Source organism: Rutilus rutilus, assembly GCF_951802725.1.
Source record: "Rutilus rutilus genome assembly, chromosome: 2".
Taxonomy (NCBI): Eukaryota; Metazoa; Chordata; class Actinopteri; order Cypriniformes; family Leuciscidae; genus Rutilus; species Rutilus rutilus.
This window is the reverse complement of record NC_140210.1, coordinates 7,905,004-7,932,191: the sequence shown is the minus strand read 5'-3', so window position 1 is coordinate 7,932,191 and position 27,188 is coordinate 7,905,004. Positions and strand designations below refer to the sequence as shown.

At 37.0% G+C, this 27,188-nt stretch overlaps 2 protein-coding genes and 1 long non-coding RNA gene across 3 annotated transcripts in view; 2 read left to right on the top strand and 1 right to left on the bottom strand.

Annotated features, from left to right (window-relative positions):
- Positions 1–3,166, top strand: part of LOC311285152 — a 5,180-nt gene extending 2,014 nt beyond the window's left edge. Inside the window, exons 2-4 of the long non-coding RNA XR_014626308.1 lie at positions 1,092–1,123; positions 1,207–1,523; positions 2,043–3,166. This is a non-coding gene — a long non-coding RNA (uncharacterized lncRNA). The remainder of the gene's footprint in view (positions 1–1,091; positions 1,124–1,206; positions 1,524–2,042) is intronic.
- A 782-nt stretch (positions 3,167–3,948) lies between these two features.
- slc29a4b (asolute carrier family 29 member 4b) lies at positions 3,949–13,739 on the bottom strand. The gene is made up of 11 exons (XM_084400635.1): positions 13,611–13,739; positions 12,658–12,783; positions 11,874–12,005; positions 11,618–11,731; positions 11,357–11,485; positions 11,189–11,263; positions 8,849–9,123; positions 8,349–8,481; positions 8,036–8,223; positions 6,652–6,892; positions 3,949–4,532 (listed from the first exon to the last, which is right to left on the bottom strand). Exons 2-11 carry the CDS (start codon positions 12,779–12,781, stop codon positions 4,381–4,383), a joined length of 1,563 nt encoding a protein of 520 aa, XP_084256761.1. The 5' UTR covers positions 12,782–12,783; positions 13,611–13,739; the 3' UTR covers positions 3,949–4,380.
- A 2,258-nt stretch (positions 13,740–15,997) lies between these two features.
- ptcd1 (pentatricopeptide repeat domain 1) lies at positions 15,998–21,565 on the top strand. Its single transcript, XM_084392791.1, has 8 exons — positions 15,998–16,810; positions 17,456–17,596; positions 17,737–17,955; positions 18,063–18,164; positions 18,624–19,340; positions 20,537–20,653; positions 20,782–20,964; positions 21,277–21,565. The coding sequence occupies exons 1-8, from the start codon at positions 16,373–16,375 to the stop codon at positions 21,448–21,450; spliced, it is 2,091 nt and encodes a 696-aa protein (XP_084248917.1). The 5' UTR covers positions 15,998–16,372; the 3' UTR covers positions 21,451–21,565.
- Positions 21,566–27,188: the final 5,623 nt, after the last annotated feature.

Here is a 27,188-nt window from a genome sequence, read left to right as displayed (position 1 = left end):
TAAAACAAAATCTGGCACGATATCAAACAAAACCACCAGAGGAAGTTATTATATGCCTACTAAAAAGAAGAGATTATTGAATGCCCTATTCAGTGAGTGTGGTTGTTTAACCTTCACTGCATGAGATTCATTTTACATTACAGTTCTTGAAACTCCACACACAAAACCACAAAACACGCACACAACATGCAAAACATCAGACATCTCTTGCAAAAGCAAACATTTTATTCAAAACTATTTTAACAAAAATCAGAAATAAAAATCAGAAATAACAGACCGCATTCTACATTAGAATTCAACCAAGCCTCAAGTTCCACTTTTAGTGTCTAAGCAATTTGAAAAAACTGTATATCACCAGATACATTATACAGAAGAAACAAATAACTTAAAGCAAATAAGAAAAATGCAATATGGCAGCTGTAGGAAAGTTGTCAGGGAAATTGTCTGATCTGTTTTGCCACACAATATTGTTTATGCACACTATCAGGTCTAGAAAACGTTTAGCCTGACAAATCAAATCTTAAGCTTGGAAAGCATCTTTGGAGAATTTTATCTTTGCTCATTCAAGTAAACATGGTCTATGCAGGATCTATACTTGCATGAATGGTAACCAAGTGAACCGACGTTGATGCCAGTCAGCAGTTCTGACTGACATCACCTGGCAAAATAAAATAAAAATAAAAACAATATGTCAGGCGGATTTATATAAATAGGGCCACAGATATTGTCAGATATTGTTTACTAAAGTGTTCTCTTTTAGTTTCATTATGTTTATTGGACTAAGGAACTTTGTTTAAATATGTATTGTAGCCATTGAGAGATATTTGGTGGATCATGACTGTGAGCCACATTTCCTTAAAAGTGTTCATGACAAAGCAGGAGATTAGAAATATTCTCTGAACTCACTGCAACACCGGTGTGTTCTTGCCTGTGGTGTCAGTATACTATAGTATTTGTAGAGCTTCCTTTGGTATTTACATTTTATTCTTTATTATCTGGTAAGTAGTAGATCTTTAATTACTACACAGAAGGTGTTGTGTATCATGTTTCTTACATTCTCACGTTTTTGTCTCTTCATTTAATGTTAATAGCTTGATCTCTGACTTGTACTGCTAAATTTGAGGTAAGCGTTTGTTTATTTATATATTACACAAGTTGTTATAGCAGTAAATTATAAAAATTATAATATGGTATTTGTTTTTGCAGAGATCTTGATAATTTGTCATCTCATCCTCTTCATCATGGCGCTGGTTCTTCATGTGCTGATGCTGTTTCTTCTCTCCGGTGGTTCGGCCAGAGTTGTGACAGATTTTGAGCAGGAATGTGGTCAATTTTTTGCAAATGGAAATTCACCAACAACATTTTATGGACTTCAGTACAAGCAGATCTGCCAAACTCTAAATGGTGTTCCTTATTATGCCACATATTATGATACTCACAACAAGATCCCAGTGTACTCAGCCTACAGGTTTGAAGGGATAAAGAGATGCAAAAGAAGAACCAGCTGGTACATTGAACCTCAAGTAAGTGAAATATTACTCTATCTAAATTAATTCTGTTAAAGGTTTTACACACCATTACTAAATAATTTCAGCTAAAAGACTTGAAATACATACGTAGATGCATAGTAAGCTAGGATAAGAGAAAGTATTTTATTATTACAGAAAATGAAAATGATAACACAATACCATGACAATACTGGAATAGTGCTTTATAATGACAATAAGAAGTGTCTGTATGCAGTTAATTGCTTCTGTGAAGTGCTAGAAGTTAAAAGAAGTGACATTTAAGACATTTTAAGAAACTTTCTAAAAAAGACACATAAGCATTTCATTTGATAAATTCAGTATAAAATAACCTAGATGAGTAGACATGATTCCAAAGTAAAGAGAGATTGCTAGTCTAACATACGAATGCCCACACATGTGTTGTAAAGCAGGAAAAGCTGATGGTTGAATGTTGCGTGTGAACAGGGATGTACTTGTGTTTGTTCTTGTATCCAGCATTCTTAATTTGATATTATATATCAAATAATATTGCAGCTTGATGAAGCAGTAGAAGATATGGCGTATGGGGATAGAGATCTACATAGAGTCCTTCAAGCTATATTTCAGCTTGATGATGAAACAGCAGGAGAAGACATGGCGTCTGAGGGGTCTGTGGATATAAATCTACGTGGAGTCCATCAAGCTCTCAATAGAGATTATAAGCGCTCTGGGTTCGACAAAGGTCATCTGGCACCAGTATACCAGGCAGAATCACAGAGCTGTGCTTTCGCCACCTTCACTCTCACTAATGCTGCTCCACAAGTGCCCCATTTTAACACACCTTTATGGAGGGATGAGGAAAGAAAACTGGCACAATTTCTGGAAAGTCAATGTAGGCGCTTCTCACAACCTGTTTACATTGTTACAGGGGTGGTACCAGGTCCTGATTATATAAATAACACAGTGAATGTGCCTAGTCATTTCTGGTCTGCATACTGTTGCTTAGATCAGAATAACAGATGTTCAAAGTCAGGGGGAGTCATTGGAACAAATGAGTATGACTCCAATCTTAGGTGGATGCCTGTGGCTGATTTAGAGAGAGAATTACAAAACCTTTATGGAACAGAATTTAGGTTGTTTTATTACTAAAACAAAACAGACAGAGGTTGCTTTAAAATGCTTATTGAGCAATTCAACTTTGAAAACATTTTTGAGGGAACTATTTTGAGTGGTTTTATGCAGATTAGTATAATTTAATTTGAACTAATTTAACATCTCCTGTCAGAATCATAAAACTAATCATTTCTAATGCTGATAATAACACTGCAAACCTTGTGCTGGATGTCATAGCTGATTTAGAGACAGACTGGGGAAAATGTGAACACTGAAGTTGTTTCATTAAAAAAGTTGTATTAATGTTTGCAAACATTTCGGGGGAATCTATATTGAGTGATATTATGTTCTTGTGTCTTAATCAAATGACAAATTATAATGACAATTATCTGTAAAATTATGATGAAAATGATTATCATTTCACTGTAACTATTATCATTTAAAAGTCTCAATTGTAAATCTAATAACTTTGATACCTCTAATAAAAATCATTAATACTGCAAACTTTGTAGAATAAAAAAGTTATAACGTACAGAATGATGCTTCTGTATGTGAATTTGCACCTGATTACTCAAAAATCATCATTACTCAAAACTTCATTATAATGGGCTGGATTTTATTGGATTGAACTGGTCTTGACTCTGAACTGGTCACAGATAAACTGCAATTACTAGGCTAAACAATCTGCAAATTTTAGCAAAAACTTAAGCATAAGCATCCTCAAAATAACAAGCTCCAATCTTTTTCTAGCCTTTTCACTCTTTTATTGTCAAATGACGGAATGACGAGGGGGAAAGGCTCCACGACCCCAGCACAAGCACTGTAGCTTCCCAGGCTGCAATAGTTGCTGTATGTGGCAAGGTTTGTGAGATCCGTGCCATCAAATTAGACACAAAAAATGCACACAGAACGCATTTTACTATTTCACTGCGCTACTTTTCCATATAGTTTTCAATGTAAACGCACTAGACGTGTTTGACCATTGCGCCCGTATCTCGTGTCTTTTGCAGCATCTCGTGCATGCCGTGAAGTACTAAAAACACTGCATTAAAGTTAAATGATCAACTTTTCCCCATTCCATTGCCCGCATCTTGTGTTTTTCAAAGCAAAAACGTGTTCTGTGTGAACTATAAATCATTGTCAGGGTCCACTTTCAGATTTACCTGACCCTTAGAATTACGTCAAAAAGCAAACCGTATATAGTCAATTTTACATCAGTCAAATGACACCTTCCTGTATCAATGGGTGCTTTTTGGCCAGAATAAGACTTTTTGCAAATAATGAAACTATTTGTTACCTATCATTGCTTTGAAGTTAAAGTGGAAGGTCATAAACATAAACTAAAACTAAGACACCAACACAGCTTTATCAACCAGTCATAAAGTACAGCTAAAGCATATCCATCTTACAGTAAATTACACATGACAGAAAGTTTCATACATCTATTTATTTAACAATTTGATAGTTATTCAGACAGTCTTGGGTAATATGCAAATGGGTATCTCAACACATTTTAATGAGCTAACATCCCTGATGAAAAAATCAGCAAAGCTGATCACCAGCATATGTTGTGTTTTGGATGCTGGTTTCCAGAATGAAACACTAATATGCTGGTGTCCCAAACCAGCTTAACCAGCAGACTTTCCTTGCCTAAACCAGCCTGGACCAGTATGCAAACTCTGGTCTAAACTGGTGTTTCAGCAGGAATAGTCTTTAGAAATGTTCTTTATTCTTACATAATTAACAACCATACAAACCAGTGTACGTGTGAGAGAGAAACTCAGTGGCCAGGTATATAGCTGTGTAATGTGAGTGTGTTGTTGAGTTTTAGTGTGTGAGTATCGTGTGCCTGTGAGGTCAGACTGTATGTTGAGTAAGACACTGCAGACCCGAGCATCAGTCCAGCCATATATGATACAGTCATAGTGTTCCCTGTAAAATAATCATTGAGAAAACAAAATTAGTGGAGAAAAATCACAATAAGATTTCAGTATATCAGTTGCTTCTCCAAATGATAGAAATGAGATCAAACAATTATTCTCGTGAGAAAAAGCCTCCAACAATTCTTCCAAAAACAAATTATTTGAGCTACGCTATCCACATTAATTTTATAAATCTGTCATAGATTTTTGAGTACTGGGACTTAAATAAAAGGTTATTTGTGAAGGAATTATATTTTAGATTAAAGTTACACTATGTGTGTGTGAAGCATAAAAAGTATGTAATTATCATTACCATAGGCTTAATATAGAGAATCAGGGTAAGACACAAACACTTTAATTTTTAATTTTTATTTAGGCTACTTGAATTTTGTAGCCACCAATTCTTAAAAACTTACACAGAGTAGATTTAATCTGTTTAAAAACTTTTTTCCTGTATTATGTATTCACATACATTTTGTGCAATGGACCTACTAACAGAAAATAGCCATTTAGTTTTTGGTGTAGCTAGGGACTTAAAATGAAGGGGAAAATATCTAAAACCACAAAATATTTATTTTAATTTGAGACAGTGCTGACTTATTATGGTGATTGTGACAGAAAATATAAGCACAATTAGCCTACTTAGAAAACAAAGCAAAAACTACAAAGCTCACCAGAGCATTTGTGCTTCAAGACACTGACTTTGAAGGTGTTAAAAAAGTATTCAGTAATGATTCCTGATCTGAGGACAGGTGGTTTTAAGGGTAGTGGGTGATAATGTCACGACTTTGATAAAATTAAGAAATAAAGAGCTGGTATTTTGGTATTAAGTGTTAGGTACAATCTAGTGATCATCTCTGACTCTGACTTTTAAAACTAATCTGAAAAATGTAAAACTGAAAAATTCTGTATGTCAACAATTGCCTTCTAGCCTGGTAACTTCGCTTTGCTTCGTAGACAGAGTCTGGCATGGCATAATTGAAAAGCGTTTTCTTTCTCGCGGGGGGGGGGGGCGCTTGTCTGAAGTTTAAAATCATTGGTTACCCGTAAGCCAATCACATAACGTTTGGTTATGGCGTGTGTTATGCGCATGCTCAGCCGCATCTAACTTCCACTGTAAACACATGTATGATGCGAAAACAAAACCATCGAGCGAAATACCGAGTGAACATGGCTGTGAACGACTTTTGCAGATTATGTGAAGTAAATCTCCGCATCCACGGTACAATCAGCGTCTACGTCACGGCTCTCAGCCCGCCCTCTGTTCGTTGATTGGCCGGCTGTTTTCAGGCCGGAGGAAAACGGAAAGCTATGACGCTATCTCAGACTGAGTACAGGAGCGAAATGAAATTGAGCGGAAGTACGAAGTCTGACGTAGTCAGGCTAATTGCCTTCACCTATTTTGTCAAAACATAATTGATAACACTTAAAGCCCTACAAGTCTCCTGAATAATAATAGCTTCCTCTAGAAGTCTAGTTTGTTACTTTTCGATGATTACTGTGAAGGATTTTTTTTTTTGATTAATCATAACTAGCATTTCTTTTCTTGCAGGATTAACATTTATGCTTTTGAGAATGAAATGTCCCCAACACTTGGGGCAAAAGTTGAATGTTGCATGTTGAAATAAGGGATGCAGATGGACAAGACTAGACGGCTCACTCATATATATTTAAAGTCATGACTTGAGCAACAAGTTTAAGTAATAAACAAATCCAGTTTGCTTTGTCCAGTAACAGAGGAGGGGGTTTGCTGTATTGGCAATCATATTAGAGAAATATGCAATGAATCATGTCACCTTTGCCATGCATCGATTCTGTTAAAACTGTTGTACTCTTTTTGTCGTGGGGATTCTCTCTGAGATTGGTCAGAGATTAAAAATTTCTTCGAATGCATTGTCTGGAGTCTGTCTGATTAATGCTTTGCAGCACGCTAAACACCAGAGATCTTATTTCCATTCCCAAGTGATAGTGTTCACAGGGGGCGAGGCGTCATGACTCTGAAAATAAATTTGGTACCAATCATAGGTATAGGTAATCACAGGGTATTTAACTTAAGTCAGGTGTGTGTAGGGGAATATCTACCACACTACACATTTCGCTCACTCTTTATGTGTGTCTGATATACTCACCCGCCACTTCTCGCTGCTGAAGTGGCACCTTGCCGGCCGCCTGTATCATTGGTACAGAGCCAAGGTACCCGTTACTGATACCCAACATCATGGAGAGGGCGCAGGGCCAGGCGGGGTGCGCCAGCAGGGGGCGCTGCACAGGAGACACACACATTACAAACAGGGGCAGGAAGAGAACACGAAAACACGAACACACCAGCAGCTGCACACCGCCCCACTCGTACGGACACGCTGCCAAGATCTAAAGAGAGCGAGAGAGAAATAAAGTCACCATGAAATTAAAATGGACAATTCTTGTTTTTCTATTTATTATAAATGATTTATCCTTGAACATTTTTTTGAATTTGCCATTGTAAACTTTAATCAAAATAACTTCCCCTCCCTCTTGCAGACACATCTTCATCCTTTCTCTTATGAAATCACAGCAATTCATAGTTTTCACATGATGTCTCACCCACCTGCTTATAGGAGCACCCACCTGGAGGGCAAAACAAGGATTCCTCCATTGACCACCAGATATTTTTACCAGGTATTAATGTAATAATCCAGTGATATTAAAAGACCAAATTCAATATACACCTTTTGATGATGCATAATATACAGGCAAGCATATGAACCCAGAATATAAATGTAACGCAAGTATATTAAAAGTATAAAATTTAATCTCTTTAAATTTTCTTTTTATTATGTATTGACATACATTTTATGCAGCCTAATGACAGAAAATGAAACCATTTAGTTTTTGGTGTAGCTAGGGACTTAAAATGAAGGGAAATATCTAAAACCACAAACTATTTATTTTAATTTGAGAAATAAAAAGTATAATGTATAGTTTTTTATTAATCCATAAAAAGACTTTAAAAAAGGTTTAAACATTTAGTGTGTTGCATTCATATTCTGGGCTCATCTGCTCACCTGTTTTATGGTATGCATCATCAATAAGGTGTACAATAAATTTGATCTTTCACTGTTTTAATACTTTAAGGCATTTTAGGTGTTATTACAGGTTAAGTGATTGAAAAACTGCAGTGGATGCATTATATGGATCGCAAGAACCCAAAACTTGCAAAAATTGACAGACTCGAGCTACAGTTCTGTGAAAGTTTTGCCCTCCAGGTCTCCGTGCCAGTCACGTGACTGAAAACTATAAATACCTGTAGCAAACCACAACAATCCAATCATCCAAACAATTCCCAAAGGACGAAATCAAGTCCCGTCCTACATTACTTGTTCAACAAGCTGTTTCACTTAGAAATGTCATAATAGTGAAGAAAATTTTGTCGCAAGTTAAACTTCCGTTTTGTGTCGCCTTCAAACATTTACCTTTTTTAAAATGATGTATATATTATATGCTTGTAAATGACATCAAACTGTTTCATTTCACCTTGCCCACAAAGTCAGCCATGTTGAACAGAGCCATGGTGAGAATAGGCAGCCATTCTCCCAGTGTATCGTTACGTAACTCTGACTCCAAACCAGGGAACAGACACAGCGTGATGAAATATGTCACCAAGATTGAGAGCATATAGGGCCAGATCATCCGAGCAACAGCACACCTCTGACCCAGAATCTCTGGAAGAAAGCCATCATGTTACAATACTTCAGTGCTAAAAATGTGACATTAATTGAACTTAACTTTATTTCACAGTCTGTACGCAGAATAGTTACAGGCGGTTGTGATTAAAACTATGGCTTACCCTTCACACTGATCCAGGTCCCTTTGTTCTCTGGTTTGGGCACATCAAATCTGACATAAATTTCATCTCCATGGGAACCGTTACTCAGATTAACTGCATCAGCCTCATCAACTGTGCTTGACGCCACTCCATCCTAATGTGTGGAAATGCCATGAGTCAATGTACATTTTTGAGAAATCATTCAAAAAAAATTTATGTATATGTATAGTATCTAGAATAAAACGTTTTCGCTGAGATTTGTCACAGTGCATTGTGGCATTGCCTTGTGTCAGAAGTGTGCATATATATTCAAAAAGGTTATCATAGGGAGCTCATTATGAAACACCATGTACACCTAAATTATATATTTTTGTGCAAGATAACGTTTCTTTAAATGTAAGAAGGAAAACAGTTAGACAGACCCACAGAAACCTTTCAGTAACCAATGAATGAAGGATCCACGTCTCACAAAAAGTCCCCAAAAGTCAAATGCAAACCAGTGCTTCTGTGTGTGAATTTACCTCTTCCTCTGCACCGCTGTCATAATGTATCTGGTAGCCACTGCGCTTCTGTGTCGGAACATTATTAATCTGTCCTTTGAGCCAGCTGTGGCTGCGGCGAGCTCTGTCGGTGTGATAACGGACAAAGTGTGTTTGTCGCACCACCACGTGTAACAGAAAACAGAGCGTCTCTATTGAGATAGAGAACAGGAAGAAGATGATGGTGTTGTTCTTCTCGTCTTCCACCAGCAGCTTTGTAAAAATCCGACTCAGAGAGACAATAACTCCAGCAGTGCCTGAAACAGCAATTGACAAAAAACACATCAACTGCAATACAAACAAACACCAGCACATTATGAGTAAAAATTCTGTGAATTCATATTTCAAAGAAATTATATTTTCTAAAATGTTTTATCAAAATTAAAAGTATTAAAGGACCACTAAAATTTATTGCAATTGTGCCATTATCTTCGTGACAATCAAGGATATTTCCCCCACCAGTTACTGTAATATGAAACATATATTAATTAAATTCTCTCTTTAACATTTAAGATATTTGATTTTATTAAATACAATTTTATTACGTTAAAGGGGCTATAACAATTTTCATTGATTAATCGCTTTTTTATTGCCAATGTGTGAACAGTTTGTAAAGAGAACTTAAAAAACGAGACCTTCCTCAACTTCTTAGGCTGTCTATGAAAGCCCGTAGACTGATTTTTATAGGAAGGACGTTTTTGCCGGGAAAATCAAAAGGATTTGATGTTTACGCACACTCACGAGAGCCTCTCTTTCGCTCTATGACACATGAAACGAATGCTTCTACAATGTCCAGGATAATGCCGAAAAATACATTCTGTACATTACAGAACAGTGTGTCATGCAAAGCAAAGTGATTAATTCAAACTATAGTCTCACATAACCAGATCTATTTGGTCTCAAATATACTTTACAAGCAAACTATCACAACTGCATATAATTTAATTACCTCATCCGTGAATTGCAATGCTTGTGCAAACACATCCACATTACAATGATCAGATGCTTTCTTAACTGCTTTTTTCACCGCTCTCATTTTTGTTGTCTGTTTATTTTGTCATTGAAAATAAAGGTACGGTAGGCAATTTTTTTAATAAACACTTTTTGTTATAATGGTTGGAACACTCTTCACATCCTGATAACAATTAATAATAAAAGTTGTCTATATATTAAAACATGTATATATATGAAGAGTTCACATGCAAAAACCTCTAAGTGCCATCTGAAATTTTCTTCTAGAATGATCATTTTTATGAAGCTCGTATATTTAAGTTCAGTAATTTCACTTAAATGGCAATTAATAGGTAATTTTCATTGCCATTTAAGTGAAATTACTGAACTTAAATATACGAGCTTCATAAAAATTATCATTCTAGAAGAAAATTTCAGATGGCACTTAGAGGCTTTTGCATCTAAACTCTTCATATATTCTGTAGAAGTCTAAGGACCAAAACATGTTTGTCCAATCACAATGTCCTACCAGTCAACATATGTATTCCCATACCCCCGCACACCCTGCTGTGCAAGCTATAGCCGTAATTAGATGACGTTCTACTCGGAGCTGTTCATGTCCTCAGACTCAGATTTTTGCGTTTCAATGGCAACACTATCAACGCTGAAATTAATCTGCAGCAGTCAGGTGGTACAAGTTGTTAACGTTCATTATTATTGTAATGTTATGTGCTTTAAGACATGAAGTAATTTAATGCCGTCTCTCGCGAATGCTTTGCAGACTCTGCTCTGTGTTTAAGAGGAGGTGTCGCTTTGGAGATGCTCAGAAGGGAGGGCTGAATCTCATGCTTTCAATGCTAGCTTGTTATTGCTAGCCTCTCCAAAATTGTCTACCCTACCTTTACAATAGTCATCTAAACGTAGCTCTCAGCAGTGTGGGTGGCGTCGGGATGTTCATTAACAGTATATCGCTGCAAAGGTATTTCACACTCCTTTTTACTTCCAAGCAACAAACGAAGAAGAACTTTGCCTTGAGTATAACGGGGCAATGAATCATGTTCAGTCTCATGCATGTTACGTGTGCATGAGTGTGAGCATGAGCAATAAGTTGCCGGCTGCAATTCACTTAATGGCCACCGATGTCGCCAATAACAAGGGTTTCTGAATTCTACATATAGCCCCTTTAAATAATAAAATATATATATATTTTGTAACAACTGTATTTGTTGTACTGCCTCTAATTTAATCATTGTATTACCATATTTTTACTATATCACTTAAAAAATTCAATTCAGAATTACACAAAAAAATACATTTATTTTAATATAATGATTGTAATTTCATTCATGCAGTGATGGAAGTTCAGCTCACTCTCTCCAGTCATCACGCCCTGTGTGTACCTCTTGGGCAGCATCCCAGTGTAACCGTAAAAACTGGACTGCTGCACTGCAAAGGTCAGAAGGACAATGGACAAAGTTTCAGATCACAAAAACACAATGTAGGCCAAATGCAAGAACATGATTGCTTGTATAAATGTACCTGTGCATCCAAATGCAACGATGGCAATTGCAGCCAGAGTAACAGCATAGGACTGCTGAGTGTCAAACAGCTCCAACCAGACGTCACACACACTCACAAACACCAAAGGTCCCAATGCAAATAGATATCCTATATATGCATAACAAGAAATTTAGTGATATTGCAATTGATAAATAAGAGTAATGTAATGTGCATGTAAAAAATAGTGCAGAGGAGCCTTTCATCGTTGTATTTTAAGGGGCGACTATTGCATGTTCTTACCCACACAGATGCGAGTGTGTAAGCTCAGTCTCTCCACGAGTGCGTTGTTCACGATGACGGCACTGAGAGCCACAAGTATATACGTCAAACTCATGTCGAACACAATAGAGGTGCCTGACAATAGAAAAGAGGGGAATTGACAAGCATAACTTGTAGTATTACTGTCCAATGCATAGTTGTCACTTTTTTCCACCCACAGCTCTGTGAATTTAATTTTGTCTATCCTGTGATGTGCGACAGGTTGGTTGCATCAAACCTTTGAATTTGCGGTGGAGGTAGTCCACATCAGTGATGAAACTATTGTATGGCAGTAGAAAGCCGACACCAGCCAACAGCATGGCAAAGTAGATGCCATGGTAGCGATCATCAGGAATGGATTCCTCTGAGTCTGAAATGAAGACATGAGCTTGCATTAATACCAACCAGAATGATAGAGCAGCTTGATAAACCTGAGCCTCATTTTTAATTAATAGAAATTAACATTCTTAAACAGTAGAACATGGTGCTGCAATGCCATGGTCATGGGTTCGATTCCCAGGGAATGCATGCACTGATAAAGTGCATACCTTAAATGCAACGTAAGTCGATTTGATTAAAAGTGTCTGCCAAATGCATAAATGTAAAAGTCAAGAATGCTTTTGTGTTGTACATGATGGTGTCTTGCACCAATGCAGGGCTTCTCAACCTGGAGTTTGTGAACCCCTGGTGGTTTGTGAGGGAACTGCAGGGAGTTAATTAGAAGCAAATAATTAATTAAATCATAAAAATGTCAAATTAAAAACAAATTAATACTTAAAAAAATGAATCAAAATTTAACACCAACTAAAAACATGAAAATATTTTATTGTTTACCTACATGTCACAAAAAATTTGGAAACTAATGTATGCATTATTTCACACATGCATGCATCATACATTTATACAAAGACCTCAATGCATGCATCAAATGCATCAATATATACACGTCATTTTGCACGTGCAATTTAATGCATTTTGTATGTGCGAATTGTAATTCTGTGTTGTGTGTATCTGCAACTCACCATGAGCACTGTGAGGTTTTATCCAACCCCTCTTCTCCTCCTCTGGCAGCTGACTAAAGCTGAAATTCGTGATCACAGCCTTCTCTCTACCCTGCCGATTCCTGCTCCACTCCTCTGAGTACATGCCTGGGAAAAAAGGTCCGAATTCACACGTGGGAAAAGATTCATACTGTCAAGATGCAGTTGGCCTTAAATTTAGTAACTTAAATTTAGTAACTTAATATATATATATATATATATATATATATATATATATATATATATATATATACACACACATATATACATATATATATACATACATACATATATATATATATATATATATATATATATATATATATATAATATATAATGAATATATAAACAAATATAATAGATAGCCTATCAGCTGCTGAAGTGAATATTGACATGACATCAAAAACAGAATACTGAATACTAGTACTAGAAATACTACACTTTCCCTGTAAGAAATACTGACCGGACTTGCACAGCATGTATGCTATGCTGTGCAATAAGAATCAATCATTTTTTTGTTTTATGCAACCAAGCATTGCAGTGGTTCTTCTATCTTTCTTCCTCCACCTGTTTTCCTTTGAAGCATGCATGAGCATGAATTATTCTCCCATATGTTGTTGGGTCAGTTGGACAAGGTGATAAACGCGAGATTCATCGATGTCACCTGACAGATCCACCAAAGCTATTTTTAGAAATATCGAGCGTCCATGTCATAGCCTGTAATTTTAACGGCGGGGATATTGAATTGAAGTAGCCTAGGCTACTACATCACATTAATGACTGATGTTTTTGAAGGATGATTTGTCTTTAAGGTTATTTGACATCTGGATGCCTTACACATATTCGCAACTAATGGATAGACTCACGCAGTATGATAATAAGTGAACGTCAATCAGAGCAGTCGCGCGCTTTCGTGAAGATAACAGGTCTCTTACCTGATGTGCCAATGTCATTCACGCTGTCACAAGAGAATTATATTTAATTACGATCCAGGTTCTCTTTCCAAAGCGGGGTTATTTGAGGGTGCTCGTTTTCTGCTCTCTCTCTCTCTCTCTCTCTCTCTCTCTCTCTCTCTCGGCTCTCTCTCTCTCTCTCTCTCTCTCTCTCTCTCTCTCTCTCTCTCTCTCTCTCGGCTCTCCTCCCTCATGCGCAAGACACGGAATCATCACGCACTTTACGATTGATCAGCAGGGCTAGTTATCACACTATCTAAGGATGGGGTTCATTTGTATATAAACAGATATAGGCCTAGCCTACCTTAAAATATTGGCTACAAAACTATTGAACATTTCCACCGTTATTGCCCAGGAACAGAAAAATTCTGCGTATTGATTCTCAAATCAGTTCATTGTTCAACAAACGCTGATAGCGGAGTGAACTACTGTCACACTGAAATATTTTTTATATAGATGATTGAAAAATAATTTATTGAATGAATGAATTAAATTAATTTATTTTAAGGAATATGGTTTTAGGATTAAAGTGAACCTAGGCTATGTTAAAAACTATAACATATGCCTACAAAACTGCTAGAGAAAACACATGATTTGTGTAACTTTGACAGTTGAAGTTACTGAGATACAACCATTGTGACAACTAGCCCCAGCCTCCCCTATTTAATTCAAAGCCACAGTAATGTAAATCTAGGCCTTTTTTTTTTACCATGTTTGGTTTATTTGGCTACTTTATATGCACTCTGCCTTTATGTATTTTTTTTTATTTTTTTTTGCAGTGATACTGTAGTCTGTAGAAGAACCCTTTTTATATTTAACCCAAATAACAGTCCTTAAAAGAACAGTCCTTTTTTTTGTGTAATGAAGATTTTGAAAAATCTACAGAACCCCTTTCCACTATAAAAAACCTTTTACGCAATGGAAAGATTCAGTAATTCATGGAACCATCGATGCCAATAAAGAACCTTTATTTTTAATTGTGCATTTGCATTTGCATTTCAAAGGATAGTGTTGAACTGTTCTCTTTTCTTCAAAAAACAAAATTTCTCTTGAAGTTCTGGCTTTCACAACTGGCTTGCTCCGGGGCAGAAAGTCCTCGGGAGATTTTGGAAGAAATGCAAAGCTGAACCCTTAAATTATCTATTACCCTCATTTAGGTCACACTATAAAACCTCAGAGTTCTCATTTTTGTTAAAAAGAAGCAGAATTTAAAAAGGGGGATTCAAATGTAGGAGAGCAACACAGACGAAGCTATTCTGGATGCATTGGAAGATACTTTTAGAAACATATTGTTTCTGAGAACAAGTGTGATTCTTTTATTACATGCACAACATAAAAGAACTATACAAAAAGTGTCATCTCCATGGAAACATTGTGTGTGAGATCTCTAAGGAGATGCTGAGGAAACAAAAGCCTTCGCCCTTCTTCTCTGCAGTGTGTGGGTGTGTGCGCTTCAGCTCAGCAGTCTTACAGTTAGAAATCCTGCACTGCAGTCTGTCATGGAAGATAAGTGAGAAATCTACTGACACGATGCAAGAGCACACACACACATGCACACACACACACACACACGCTCGCCCGCGCGCGCACACACACACACACACACACACACACACACACACACACACAGCTCAGTATCTCACTAAACACATTCATCTTGTTTTGAAATATACTTACATAAGCTGCAGTGGGAAAGTCAGAGAAGTTAATCAGAAGTGAATTTAAATGTCATGAATAATCATTTCAGAGCAGCAAAGTGATTTATACACATCTATGTCTGTAAACCCTTGTGAAAAGAAGTGCACTTAACTGTATTGAATGTAATGTACATCAAATCTAAAAAAATATGTAAACAACTCACAGATTACTGAAATAAAATGTTTCATTACTTAGAACATCATACAACTATTTTTAATACTTTGTGTGTGGGGAGGAAGATCAAAGAATTTTGTGAATGAATTTTAGGGAAAATGCATGAATATTTAGGGAAAGTTTGACTGTAGTTGCATGGTGATAATGAAAATACAGAGCACAGATCTATGCCACTCATCACTTGATTTAATGGCAGCCACCCCAAGAAAATAAAAAATAAAAAGCTATTAATATTGATACAGGAATAATGCATTTTGCAGTAAGAGAGGGAATTATTTTTTAATCTTCAAATTTGCCTATATTATTCTATTATTTCTATTCAAACTGTGCAAGCAGGCCTCACAATAACAATGCTTATCGAAACATTTTGGAATGTAAAAATAGGGATTTTTCTTGCATAGCCCTATTTGTATTTAGACAACATTTATTGTCCTTGTCACGTGAAATTATTCGATACATATGTTCAATATTAGTCACTAGATGGCAGTTCCACGATAGAGGTGACATTGCTGGAGTGTCAACAGTGTGAAGGCGAGGCGAACACACGATAAGTCCTACTAATCGATCCCGCGCATCTTTATTATTTATTTTGTTGGATGCAATTGAGAGTTCGTTCGTTTAATGTACATGTAGATCAAAAGAAGGTCTCATTATAAAAGTCTTAACAGAATATTACATAGAATGCGGTGAATAAATAGCTCGATTGTGATTCTATCTATTAGTAATGTCTTGTTAAACTTCCGTTATGGACATCATGGCGACTTACAGTAGTACATGTGAAAAATTCTAGCAGCGGTTTCTATCACAGTTTATTCGATTTTAAAAGGTGATAAATGGAGTAACTAGGGTTTAATTCAACATCGAAGGCCAAAATGTTGCGTTCTACACGTATGTGGGGTATTTTCACACGGAACACAAGTGTTAATGTTATAAAGTGGGCTTCAGCATCCTCAAATGAGCGAAGATCTTCTGTCCGTCCTTCTGAGCGAGTGCATCAAGGACCCTTGAGATTCTTTAGTGAATCAGTGACTTTATCACCTCCTAGATGGACCGAGAGCAACAATACTAGTTCAGACGCATCTGCATCTGATCGTGTGAATGAGGAAGATCCCAGTGATGTGTTTGGTGATTATTCCAGAAATTTCTCCTCCAGAAGAACCTTTCGCAAGACATCCTCAGAGCTGCTGGATATGAGATACAGGGATGAGGAGGACAAGCCGCGGGTGGAAAAGTTCAGGTCCAAAACTGGTCGGAAAAATACAACATACTGGTATTTCCTCCAGTGCAAAAGGCTAATCAAAGAGGACAAAGTACGTTGTCAAAAACACGTGATTTTTAATAACACATCATTACTGTGGCAGTACTGTACATGTATAATTAATATGAAACTATAATAATCATGTAGAAGGTCACTTAATTGTACTTAACGAGAGTACATTGTCATGACTGTTTGTACTTTGCAAAGTATACCTACAAAGTAAAAAGTATATAATTTTTTAAAATCATTATGGTTTAATAATGTCATGCTTTAAAGAAGTACACTTATTTTGATGTTTTGTCTAACATATTAAAGGACTTGTCATTTTATAATTTTAACTGTAGTGTATTATTTTATTTTACATTTTAAAGTTCACATATTGTACTAAATTGCAACTTCAACTAAATGCATTTAATATAAATTTTAGCTATAATAAATGTTCATCTAATTTCATTTAAGATGCAATTAAGAGTCTGAAAGCATAATTTAGTTTGCCCTTAAGTATGTTATAATAATAATAATTAATTTAGCTTGCACAAGTATATTCCTTAAAAGTGTATTATTTCCATAAAGGTACTCTATTACGCTATTCCCATGTTGTTGTGTGTGTGCCATGTAAATACAAGTAGGCTGTATATCAAAGAATGTCTCTGTATCATATAAACCAATGCACACTTTATTCTTTTTTTTTGTCTAGCTGTCTGAGGCATTAGTTCTGTTTGAGGATGATATGGTCAAAGGTGAGAGACTACAGGCTGAGGAGTACAATTACACCGTTCTCATCGGCGGATGTGGACGTGTGGGCTACCTAAAGAAAGCCTTCCAGCTGTATAATAAAGTAAGATGGTAATGCACACTTCACATTATGATGCTCTTAGATGTCATTATTTATATTAGGTGCTTCTGAGGATGATAAATAACACACTTGATCTTAATTTAACCCTGTTTTAATGTTATGCAATGTTACCACTCACTCAGATGAAGAAGCGAGGGGTAGAGCCATCAGATGCTACATACACTGCACTGTTCAACGCTTGTGCAGAATCACCATGGAAGCAGTCGGGGTTGGACCAGGCAATAAAGCTCAAGCAAGAGCTCCTCAGGAAGAACATCCCTCTCAGTGCCATAACCTGGCATGCTTTGCTCAAAGCAGTCGCTCTTGCTGGAGATCTGAAGTCGTGCTTTCAAATTCTGCGGGTACTAACTAATGTCACACTCACAACACATTTTAGTTTTGCTTTTGAATTCTTTTTGCTCTAACACCACAGTAATATCATTTGGTTTGTGTGTAAATGCATGCATAGGAGATGCTTCAAAATGGACAACCCATCACACAAGAGACGTTTCATTATCTGCTGATTAGCTGTGCGAACGACAAGCAGCATGGGTTCAGGCTGGCTTTACAGGTACTTACACACACCTACGGACTAGAAACACACGTTAGCATTAATACACATGTTAGCATTGATGCACAGAAATTCATTTTATAACGAAACACAGAAAACCCGAAATTAACGTTTTCATTTAGCTGAAAATTTAAACTGAAGTATTGATAATTACATTTGGGTAATTGAACTCTTTATGCTGGTCAGAATGAGGTTTGGGTTTCAGAAGGTAACAAGCCTATTAAATACATAGTGTAATACAAATTTTACATACTGCTACTCTTACATCATGTTTGGTCACAGTAAAGTGTGTCCACCCTGCTAAAATGATTTATCTGTTGTAGCTTATCCACGTGTGTATGAAATAGACACTGACACAGTCAAAACACGTCATCAGAGAAGCGCTAATAAAATCAACTTTTGGTCAATTAAGTTAGTTAGTAGTAAGTTAGTACTATATAATTGTTTTTTGTTTTGTAGGTGTGGCACCAGATGCTTAGGATTGGAATAAAACCAGACACTCAAAATTACAACATACTCCTGCGTGTAGCACGAGATTGTGGAATGGGTGATCCTGGTCTGGCTTCTGCGTTACTGCTGAAGAGAACGGATGAAGTGACCCCAAAACTCACAAGTGGAAGGAAAAGCCGTCGGACAAATGTCAAAGTGGGGACATTGTGTCAGCCGTTAGATATGGATGCATTTGAGAATGAGCTGTTTGTAGACACACACACGCAGAGCCATGGGCAAGCCAAAGAGAGTGATTTCACCCTTCTAAAGGAAAAAGATTCATGCAGAATAGACACATCTCAAGATGAGACTCAAGGGCTGCCTGTATTATCAAGTGGCTCTCTGACCTGTCAATCACAGTTATCAACACAAAGCTCCCACCTCCCAAACCTCCTGGACCCCAGCACTTGCCACTCAGGTGTGGTCGCCTTGGGTCCTGTGAATAGAGCTTCGGATAGACTTGCTCTGATTGGAAATCTCGATGGTTTTTTGGAGAAAATGGCCAAGGATGGACTGGAGCCCAACATAAAAACCATCACACTATTGGCTGATGTCATGGAAGCTGGTAGCCAATCAATGCAGAGTTTGATTAATGTGGCCAAAAAGAGTGGTGTCAAGCTGGATGTGACATTCTTCAACACTATGATCAGAAGGGTGGCCAAAACTGGAGACTTGTATGGGGCTAAGGTTAGAAACACATTTAGTCATCTGTTCATAATGTTCCAGTAATGTTGCTTTTATGAAATAATATATTCCTGTAGCTCAAACAGTAGCGCATGGCAGCCTACAGTTTAGCCATGGCGAAAACAGCATCGTCATTTGTCAGCATTTCGTTTCCTTTGCATTTTTAATGATACTTATAATAATAATAATAATAATAATAATACAGACAATAACAAATTGCTATTATTATTATTATTATTATATAATTAAAATTGCATACAGTACAGGTCAAAAGTTTGGAAACATTACTATTTTTAATGTTTTTGAAAGAAGTTTCTTCTGCTCATCAAGCCTGCATTTATTTGATCAAAAATACAGATTTTTTTTAATATTGTGATATATTATTACAATTTAAAATAATTGGTTTTCAATTTATTATACTTTAAATTATCATTTATTTCTGTGATGCAAAGCTGAATTTTCAGGATCATTATTCCAGTCTATCACATGATCCTTTAGAAATCACTCTAATATTCTGATTTATTATGAGTGTTGGAAACAGTTCTGCTGCCTATATATTTGATGAATAAAAGGTTAAAAAGAACTGCATTTATAAAAAAAAAAAATTTATTATAATATAAATCTTCTTTACTATCACTTTTTATCAATTTAACACATCCTTGCTGAAATAAATATTACTGACCCCAAATTACTGACCAGTAGTGTATATTGTTGTTACAAAAGATTTCTATTTTTAAAACATTTGCTTTTTTTTTTTTTTTTTTTTTTTTTTTAATTCATCAAAGTATCCTAAAAAATTATCACAGGTTATGAAAAAATATTAAGCAGCAGAACTGTTTCCAACTTTGATAATGAATCATCATATTAGAATGATTTCTAAAGGATCATGTGAGTAACGATCCTGAAAATTCAGCTTTGCATCACAGAAATAAATGATAATTTAAAGTATAATAAATTGAAAACCAATTATTTTAAATTGTAATAATATATCACAATATTAAAAAAAAAAATTCTGTATTTTTGATCAAATAAATGCAGGCTTGATGAGAAGAAGAAACTTCTTTCAAAAACATTAAAAATAGTAATGTTTCCAAGCTTTTGGCCTGTGCTGTATATGTAAATAAATCATAATTAAAATAAAAGCATCTGCCAAATGCATAAGTGAAAATGTAAGTAAGAACTGTTTTCTCTCTTTTTAGAAAGTAAAAGCCCTTATGGTTGAAAGAGGACTGGCTTTGAACACTCAGACGTTCTGTAGTATTGCTCTGGCTTGCCGCAGACAGAAAGATGCGATACAACTCTTTACTGATATGGAGGTATGAAAACCAATTTCATTCTTTTAATATTAATTTTTTTCGGTTTTGAGTTAAATATTTAAAGGTGGTTTTTTTTTTTTTTAACTTCGATCTGCTCTTATTTATTTTTTTTGTCTTGCTTTGTGCAGTCTTGTGGACTTGTGCCGAATGCTCATATATACAGTGCCCTGATCAGCCAAGCAAGTAAGCGTTTGGACTACACTTATCTACACGAACTTCTTCTACACATGACCAAACTGCAAGTGCCACCCAATGATGTCATCATCAGACAGCTGGAGTTCGCAGCTCAGTATCCTCCTTCTTATGACAAGGTTAGAAACTGAGGGCGATCTCATATCTACCAAGATTCAAGATTTGTATTTTGTCACATGTTATATACCGAATACAACTTGAGTAATAATAAAATAGCAGCAAGGTAAGTAGGATTACATGGTATTATTCTTAAGGTAATCTAATTAAATCATTATTTAATAACGTAATTTAAAAACGCATCTAAGCTTCAGTGAAAAGGGTTCAGTAAAATTGAATACATGCAATCTGTGAATGTTTTACAGCACCTTTGAGCAAGATTCTATATGAACTACCGTGGATTAATTATGCCTTCTATATCTTTCTTTCTTCAGTTAAAATCACGGAACATATACCTGGACAAGATTGATGGATTCCGTGGTTTTTACAGAGAATGGCTGGAGTTCATGCCTGGCCAGGAAACTCCACACCCCTGGGCAAAGTATCGATCCCCAAAACCAGAAACAGAACAAGATGGAGTCACCTCACAAAATCAAGTTTCTGAATAAATCAAATTCCTGAAATCTGTGTGTTAAAGTGTATGAGGATAATCTGAGACTGATTTTGCATATTTCATGTAATAATTGTAGATATGATTTATGTACATTAAATCATTGTATTTATTTTAGTGTTTGTCTCATTTTAAAACATTATAAAAAATCATCACCATAAAATGACTCAAACCTTTACTCAGGATGTCACTACATTAGTGAACTAGCAGGATATTTCAGTTGGGTCACGGTCACGCTCTAACCTTGAAAGGCAGATTGCTTTCATTTGTCCACAACAAAAAACTTGTGTACAAACGGCTTGTAACTTCCAGGATTTATGTAATTGCTTTCTCATTAGCTGTAATTGGAGACAAATCTAATATAAAGATTGAAACGGCTACACTGAAAAGTCTACACTGACAGTGCCTGTAAAGTTGCTCAGGCATTTTATAGATGATCTACATGTGGTGCTGTCCTGTTGTAATAATAAAAAGCAAAAATATGACATGTCAGTTTCTTTTAGCATTTTTAATTAAGATTGTGTTAATGTAACTAAATGCAAATCATTTTTAGATTTATTAGGGCCCCTGTGGGAGTTTGCTGAGGCCCCCAGATTGAGAACCACTGATGAATTCAGTTAAATCGATAACTGCTAAAATGAACTAAAAGATTAAAAAGAGCTGCACATGACATTTAACTGGATTCGCAATTCCCTTAACTGACAAAGAGTGAGATGTGAACATTTTCTATCTATGATACACCGATGATAAATCTCATTATATTTGGTGTTGTTTTACGGTGTGTACTTTACTCTTAACACCTTTTACCTATTTATTTATTATTCTCAGGTAAGGTAAAGAAAGTCAAATCTGACCTAAACCATAAGCATTCAAAAGGTACTTACAATTTGGTCAGAAGACTCCCCTGTGGTATGTTCTCATTAAAAGTCTTCCAGCATCATAAATCTAAGTCTCAGTAGGCAGATTTTGTAGGCAGATTACTTTTCTTTTTATAATAAACAAAAATATAAAGGCAAATAGAATTTCATCGTTTAAGTATACAATAATCACGTTTTGAATCAAAGGTGTTATCTTCTGCTTTGGGTTTCTTGTCCTCAGCTCTGGGCTTCTAGGCGTCGGGGGCACTGGCGTATTAGTATCCCCAGAGGCAGTCAGTTCATCAGTCTTTTATACTCCTGTTGTTTACAACAGGCGTTAGGTTGGTACGCCTCCAAAGTTTCCCAGATCCTTCTCCAGGCAGGTGCAAGCGATCCACCTCTTCATGTCCTTGAACTCCAGTAAACTCAACTAAAACGGCTGAGTTCATTTAAAGTTCTAGGAGTCCTCTAGCGCACACACATAATCGCACTTTTCTGCTCCTCTCAACATGGGTTGGCACAGTCACATATACATACATAACCATTTACTGTACATCTATGCCAAAACAATATAAGCCATCTTTTACAAACAAAATAAAAAACAACATTGAATGCAATGCATTATATCCAATACACTGGCTAAGCATGTGCAACAAAAAGGCATCTACAATAAACAAGGCAGGTAATTGCATTTTCTTGATATTATACAACAGTGTGTATTTTGAACTGCTGAGATGGAAGTATAGTATTTTTTTATTTATTAGAAATATACAATATTTTTGTGGTATGGTTTGAGAGCAATTTGAGCTGAATTAAGAAACGGTGAGTCTGTGCAAGCTCGTTGTTTGGTTAATCATTGAACATGCACTAGTCTATCTAATGTACAGGAATATTACATCTGTATATTCTTCTTTAACTTGTATTTTCTATCAATATGGGATACATTTGAAGTATAGGCTTATAAAGTAAAAAAAAAAAATCGAATTGGACGTGCACCACCATTACAAAGAAAGGAGTAAGATAATGAAATAACTGGGAAACTGGCAAGTGTTTGGGAAAGAGGATGGAAGCTGCGATTGGGATTATTAGATGTTCTGCAGGCATCTCGGCTTTGTTGTCTTGACCAATAAAGTCAATGGAAAGTTTTGGACTCTGGAATTTTTATTCGAAAAATATAGTATATGTTTGTAGAATAGCCTAGGAGTAATATGAGTAAAACCAGGAAACTTTAAGCTGTCTTCCTAGGGTACGAGTGTCTTAAGAGAAATATCATTTCCCTATGTGTGTTGAATCAATACCACTACTTATACTTGATTCATTTTGTTAATCTTACATGAGTTACTTTTAATCATGAAAGATACATTTTGTTTTTGACATCTATGCATGTGTAAATCAATATGTTTTTTATTGTATGCATTGAAAACAGAAACTCATTACTCAATTACTCGATATTTGATGCTTTTGAGAGAAGGATTAGAGGAGGAGGACAAAGTAATTTCTTCTAATGTTAACTGTTTAAGAATGTAAGGGGACAAACGAAAGGTTTCAAGCAGGTCGCTGCCCAATGGAGGTTATATAATAATACATTTTATTTGTAATGCACTTTACATTATGGCAATCTCAAAGTGCTACAGAGCATATAGTAATCTAATAAAAAAAAATCAAGATTTAAAAATAGTAAAACCTAAAGAAAATACATTTAGTGAAAAGCTTTTTTAAAAAGATGCGTTTTTAGGTTTCGTTTAAAAACATCTGTAGTCTGTGGGGCCCTCAGCTGATCAGGGAGGGCATTCCACAACCTCGGGGCAGCCGATGAAAAGGCCCCATCACCCATGCTGCAGAGCTTGGTTCTGGGGGTGTAGAGGGTGTTTGTGTTTGCAGAGCGGAGAGTGCGTGAGGAGGTCTGGTGAGTGAGGAGTTCCTGTAGCTAAAGGGGGGCATGTCCGTGAATGCACTGATGGGTGAGGAGGGAAACCTTATATTCAATTCTGAATGGGACAGGGAGCCAATGAAGAGATTTCAGGATAGGGGTGATGTGATCATGCTTGCGCACCCTCATCAGGATCCTGGCAGCGCTATTCCGGATATATTGGAGTCGCTGAATGCTTTTACTAGAGATCCCAATAAGGAGCGCATTACAGTAGTCCAGCCTGGAGGAGACAAAGGCGTGGACGAGCTTCTCTGCATCTGTCAGGTTGAGTATTGGACGGAGCTTGGCTATGTTCTTTAGGTGGTAGAATGATGTCTTACAGAGGTGTTTGATGTGGGTGTCAAAAGTGAGTTGAGAGTCCATTTTAACACCCAAATTGGTGACAGATGAAGAAAGGGCGATGTTTTGGTCAGAGAAAGTAATACTGTTGATGGTGGACAAGCAGAGTTGATGTGGTGTGCCAATTAAGATGGCTTCCGTTTTGGAACTGTTTAGCTGAAGGAAATTGAGCTTCATCCACGCCTCTATCTCCTCCAGGCATGTGGTCAATGTGGATGCTGGCAAGGGAGCAGAGGAAGTGGGGGTTGTCCTGAGATAAAGCTGTGTGTCATCAGCATAACAATGGAAAGATATACCATGTCTTCTAATGACTTTTCCAAGCGGGAGCATATAAATGGAGAAGAGTGTAGGGCCCAGCACAGAGCCCTGAGGGACACCACAGGTGACGTTGTGAGTGTGTGATTTTGCTTTGCCCAGGGCGACGTGCTCCGTTCTGCCAGTCAAGTATGAAATAAACCAGTTGGTCAAATTGTAAATCAAGGTCTGATTATCTGGTTCAGGTGTGTTTAATTGGGGTTGGAGCTAAACTCTGCAGGACAGTGGCCCTCCAGGACTGAGTTTGGACACCCCTGGTCTACTGTATCAAAAGCAGCTGTTAGGTCTAGGAGGATGAGTAGAGATGGGGAACCAGAATCTGCTGCCATCAAGAGGTTGTTGGTGATCCTGACCAAGGCTGTTTCTGTGCTATGGCCAGGGCGGACACCAGACTGAAATTGTGTTTGAGGTGAACATGAAGTTGTGCTGCTACTATTTTTTCCAGAACCTTTGAAAGGAATGGAAGATTGGAAATAGGCCTGTAGTTAGAGAGAACTTCTGGATCCAGAGTGGGTTTTTTCAGTAGGGGTCTGATGACAGCAGTTTTTAACGTTGATGGGATATGGCCAACCATGAGGGAGTGGTTTATGATCTTAGTGATGAATGGAGAGATAGCAGAAATGTTTGCCTTCAGCAGTGCTGAAGGGAAAGGGTCCAAGGCACAGGTGGACGACTTTTATTTTTTTGATGACGTCCTCCACTACTTCCTGTGTGGCATCAGAGAAAGAGCAGAGGGGCTGAACAATCTCAAGCGGTGGGTCGACCATTGGGAGGGTCAGGACAGTGGTGGCGGAGAGGTGAGAGCGGATGTTAATAACTTTTTGTTTGAAAAAAGTGATGTGCATGTTGCACTTCTCCTCGGTGGTCTCAGAGTGGGACAATAAGGGGGGTTTAAGAAGGTGGTTTATTGTTGAAAAAAGTTGTTTGGAGTTACCGGGACTGTTATTAATAATAGTGGAATAAAACCTGGAACGTGCATCCCTCAGAGCTTTTGCATATGCCTTCTTTTGTTCCCTGTATGCCTGTTTGTGAACAGTCAGTCCAGAGGCCTTCATCCGCCGCTCAAGGACACGCCCAGCCGTCTTCATCTTTCGCAGCTCGCAGGTGTACCAGGGTTCTGAGCGTGTGAATGAGACTGACCTGGATATTAAGGGTGCGTGAAGGTCCAGAAGACTGCTCAGGGACTGATTGTAGAAATCCACTGAGTCATCAACAGAAAGGGAGTCAGTAAAGCCGGAGGAGAGATGTTGAAGATCCTGGGCCAGGGCACCCGCATTGATGTGGGACCCGCACTAAGATCATAAACATGTAGGTTGCTGATAGGAGCATAGTTAGATATAACCAAATCAAGTGTGTGTCCCCTGGAATGTGTGGGGACATCAACATGTTGTTGTAAGTTAAGGGAGTCTAGCAGCTGAAGAAAATCAGCAGCGGGATAACATGAGGGGGTGTCGACATGAATATTTATATCTCCCAGGATTATCGTATTAGCAGAGGTAGTATAGAGTGTTGTTAGGAGATCAGACATTTCCGTGATGAATGCGGAATTTGATTTAGGGGGCCGGTAGATAAGGAGAACAGTCATTGGAAAGGGGGGCTTACATTTAAATGCAAGACACTCGCAGGAAGATGTTGCAGGCAGCGCAATGGGGGACAGCTCCATGTCCTGTCGGTGAATGACAGATATTATGATATTATATGACATACATGTAAGATTTTGACTGGAGATGTTAAAGTTATTTGAGGTACACAAATGCAAGGCCTCAGATAACTACACAACACAGGCCTCCTCCTTCCATCACATTCTTGGTAGAAGACTCAGATATATTGCCCTTTTTATCTCTTTTTTGTCTCTCTCTCTCTCTCTCTCTCTCTCTCTCTCTCTCTCTCTCTCTCTCTCTCTCTCTCTCTCTCTCTCTCATGCTTCGAGTTTTAATCTGTGAGAAACAACTTGTGAGTAATGCTTCTTTCTCTAGTCAAGGTCAGTATAGGCCTGGGAAGTGTCTAGGGAGTCAGATAAAATGTTTCCAATGAAAAAATATTTATGTGCGCCAGGAGGACATATTATGGGAGGTTGAGGAAGACCAATGTGGATGAAGATGAACCGGAAAGTGTATATTTATGATAAAATGAAGTAGGAGGCCTTATGATAATCTGTTCATTAGCTTATCCAGTCAACTTTGAAAGTCTTAGTTCAATGATAAATGAATATGTATGATTTTACTGAATAGGCACTCTATTTTGCATAGAGCTTTTTTTTTTTTTTTTTAGCTCTCTGAGATGTTTTGATTGTAA

Bases quoted from the DNA above. Each gene is read 5' to 3' on its own strand.
- slc29a4b (XM_084400635.1), bottom strand. From the start codon at position 12,781: ATGTACTCAGAGGAGTGGAGCAGGAATCGGCAGGGTAGAGAGAAGGCT. The intron at 11,486-11,617 runs GTAAGAACATGC...ATGCATATATAG, and splicing joins ACACACTCGCATCTGTGTGG to GATATCTATTTGCATTGGGA. The intron at 6,893-8,035 runs GTGAAATGAAAC...CGCTCTCTTTAG, and splicing joins TGGCTGACTTTGTGGGCAAG to ATCTTGGCAGCGTGTCCGTA.
- ptcd1 (XM_084392791.1), top strand. From the start codon at position 16,373: ATGTTGCGTTCTACACGTATGTGGGGTATTTTCACACGGAACACAAGT. The intron at 17,956-18,062 runs GTACTAACTAAT...ATGCATGCATAG, and splicing joins CGTGCTTTCAAATTCTGCGG to GAGATGCTTCAAAATGGACA. The intron at 19,341-20,536 runs GTTAGAAACACA...CTCTCTTTTTAG, and splicing joins GAGACTTGTATGGGGCTAAG to AAAGTAAAAGCCCTTATGGT.